Here is a 2500-nt window from a genome sequence, read left to right as displayed (position 1 = left end):
AAAGGCTCTAACAAGTCGGTAATATCGGGCAGTGTCCTTAAGAAATACGTCCATCGGTGCCGTAGCCCAAAAGTGAACGCTGCATAGCTCGCCTGAGGTTGTGATAAGGCGAACTCTGCAAGTTTGGTGACCTGGTTTACCCAGTCTTCTACCTTCTCGCCCACGTACCCTTCCAGAAATGACCTCGATCCAAGAACTGCACCTAGGTGCTTGTGGCCTTCAGAGGTGATGTTAATCGCTGTGTCACCAAATACCTGCATAGCAGCGTGTTCTTTATCAGGTTTAATGATCAACCAGCACTTTTTTGCATTGGGGAAGTACCCTAACGCCGGACCACTCTCTGATAGCTCATCCCACCATTTCCGCACATCTTTCAGAGAACCACTTCCCGTTGCATCGTCAGCAAACCAACACTGTTTAGCTGAGCCTGAGACGTGTAGACGCGTTATCAGTGGCTGGAGACTAATGGCGTACATGCTCATAGCGAGAGGGTCCCCCTGTGTGGTGCCTTCCGCTGATTTAAGTTCTTGGCCGCCTATAATAAAGAGCCTCGCAGGCTGTCTGTAGGTGTTAATCGCATAAGTAGCTATGGTTGGACATAGCACTCTTGTATTGTGCAACGCAGCAGCTCTGTTCAGGGCATTAAAGGCATTTGAGGCGTCAACAAGAAGAACAGCGTCCGTGTCATCAGCGTCGAAAATATTGCGCATTGCATGAATGGCAGCCTCACTCCCACTTTTATGGCCTGCGCATGCCTGCAGCGAGCCACTTGCGTCAACGACATCTGGTTTTGTTACTCTCAACACGCACTTCGCAATTATCCTCCGTATTACTTCACCAACCCCAATCGGCCGGACCGCGCCCTCTCCTTTGTCAAGTGGAATCAGACGATTGGCTAAAATTGCCTCGATACTAAGAAAGTCAACAAATTCCGTGCACAGTCGTCTGGTCATTGAAGCTATAGCTGTGCACAGATCGGACCCAGATTTCTTGAAAGATTTGCACGCAAGTATTCTTCTAAAGCCATTGGCGTCTACACCCGAAGGTCCGCCAGAGCCTTTAGTCCTTAAAGCAGCGTCACGAACCATCTCCCCATTGATCTGGTAGTACACTGTATCTGGAACTTCTTCGATTGGTCCAAAGAGTAGAGAACCTAGGGAGGCGTCCTGTGCCACAGGGTGTTTTTCCTTAAGTTGTCTCATGACGTCATCGCTCAAGGGCAAAATACCCCCGCCGTCTCCATCGCTGAGGTATCGCAAGGCTGAATTAATTTTGCCTGTCATGACAAGGTTTGCAAAAACGCTTGCTTTATTGGGTGGATCAGCTCTACGAGAGTTGGTAAGACGTCTTTGGATGATCCGCCCTTCACGCACTAGGACATCTATTTCGCCCTCTTTCCACAGTGCCAGACGTTTAGCTAAGCACTCTTGATGCTCCTTCGCCTTAGATTTCTGGCTCGGTTTTTGTAACCCAACAGCGAGGAGGACAATAGCTGCTTTAAGGGCAATGTGTTGCATTTCTGACTCATTGTTCCAATCATTTATGTGCTGTGTTAATTTATCAATGAAATCTTTTCCTGTTTTCCCATAAGGGACAAGAAAAGTGTTCTTCCGCCATTTTGTAATCTCGTTATAGGCATTGTCAATGGTCGACGTGTTTACTGTTATTGTTCTTCCATCGCCATGTCGGCCCCAAATAAATGAAGATGGCTTGTTAATGGCTTTGTATTCCGGCAAGCTCCCTGGAATGCTGTCCGACGCGTTTTCAAAAGTTGAGTAATCACGCTCCTCTGTCAGGCCCTCTGGGGGTTGTACTACAAATGTATGCAAATCCAGTATCGACTGATTATGATTTTGGCTTTGCTGGTCGCCATTGTTTTGATTTTGATTATCCTGAAGCACTCCGCAAGAAACCAAGTTATTCACAATATTAGACGCGGGTTGAGTTGTGTCCAAGACAGAATCGTACATGCCGGTCGCTCTCGACACATTTACACTAGTATGGATTAAGCCCTCATTCCTTTCCAGCCGTGAAGCTTGATCTCTCAAATTTTGCCCTTTAAGACCAAGATGTTCATAGCCTTTCTCGTCCCATAGTTCCTTCATTATCTTGATGTAACCTTTCTTCCTGCCATTGATATTGCACGGTGCATTATCAGATGCAGCCAAAGCCTGTGCGAAGGATAATGATAATAATAATGCGAAGGATAATAATAATAATAATAATAATATATAATATATATAATAATAATAATAATAATAATATATAATAATAATAATAATAATAATAATAATGATGATGTACTTATTTATGGTAAGTGTTGTCTTCTACTGTTCTACTGTTGGGGCATTAAAAATTATTTAGGACACTGATCATGGAAATCAAATCAATTTATCTGACATCAAGTCAAACATTGCTTTTTGAGGAGGGAGAAAGCTGGAGTATCTGGAGAAAAACCTCTCAGAGTAGAGAAGAGAACCAACACATGCACTCAATCCAC

The 2500-nt window shown here is 44.6% G+C and overlaps 2 protein-coding genes across 2 annotated transcripts in view; one reads left to right on the top strand and one right to left on the bottom strand.

Annotated features, from left to right (window-relative positions):
* LOC138022026 (uncharacterized) overlaps positions 1 to 1576 on the bottom strand; it is a 2811-nt gene extending 1235 nt beyond the window's left edge. Inside the window, exon 1 of the mRNA XM_068869047.1 lies at positions 1 to 1576. This exon is cut by the window's left edge and continues 1235 nt beyond it. Coding sequence (XP_068725148.1) covers positions 1 to 1517 — 1517 coding nt within the window. The 5' untranslated portion in view covers positions 1518 to 1576.
* Positions 1 to 2500, top strand: part of LOC138022029 (uncharacterized) — a 19480-nt gene that overhangs the window by 6175 nt on the left and 10805 nt on the right. The window lies entirely within an intron of this gene.

This window comes from Montipora capricornis, chromosome 10, assembly GCF_036669925.1.
Source record: "Montipora capricornis isolate CH-2021 chromosome 10, ASM3666992v2, whole genome shotgun sequence".
Lineage (NCBI taxonomy): Eukaryota > Metazoa > Cnidaria > Anthozoa > Scleractinia > Acroporidae > Montipora > Montipora capricornis.
Note: the sequence above shows the minus strand (reverse complement) of the source record. Positions and strands in the feature narration are given on the sequence as shown.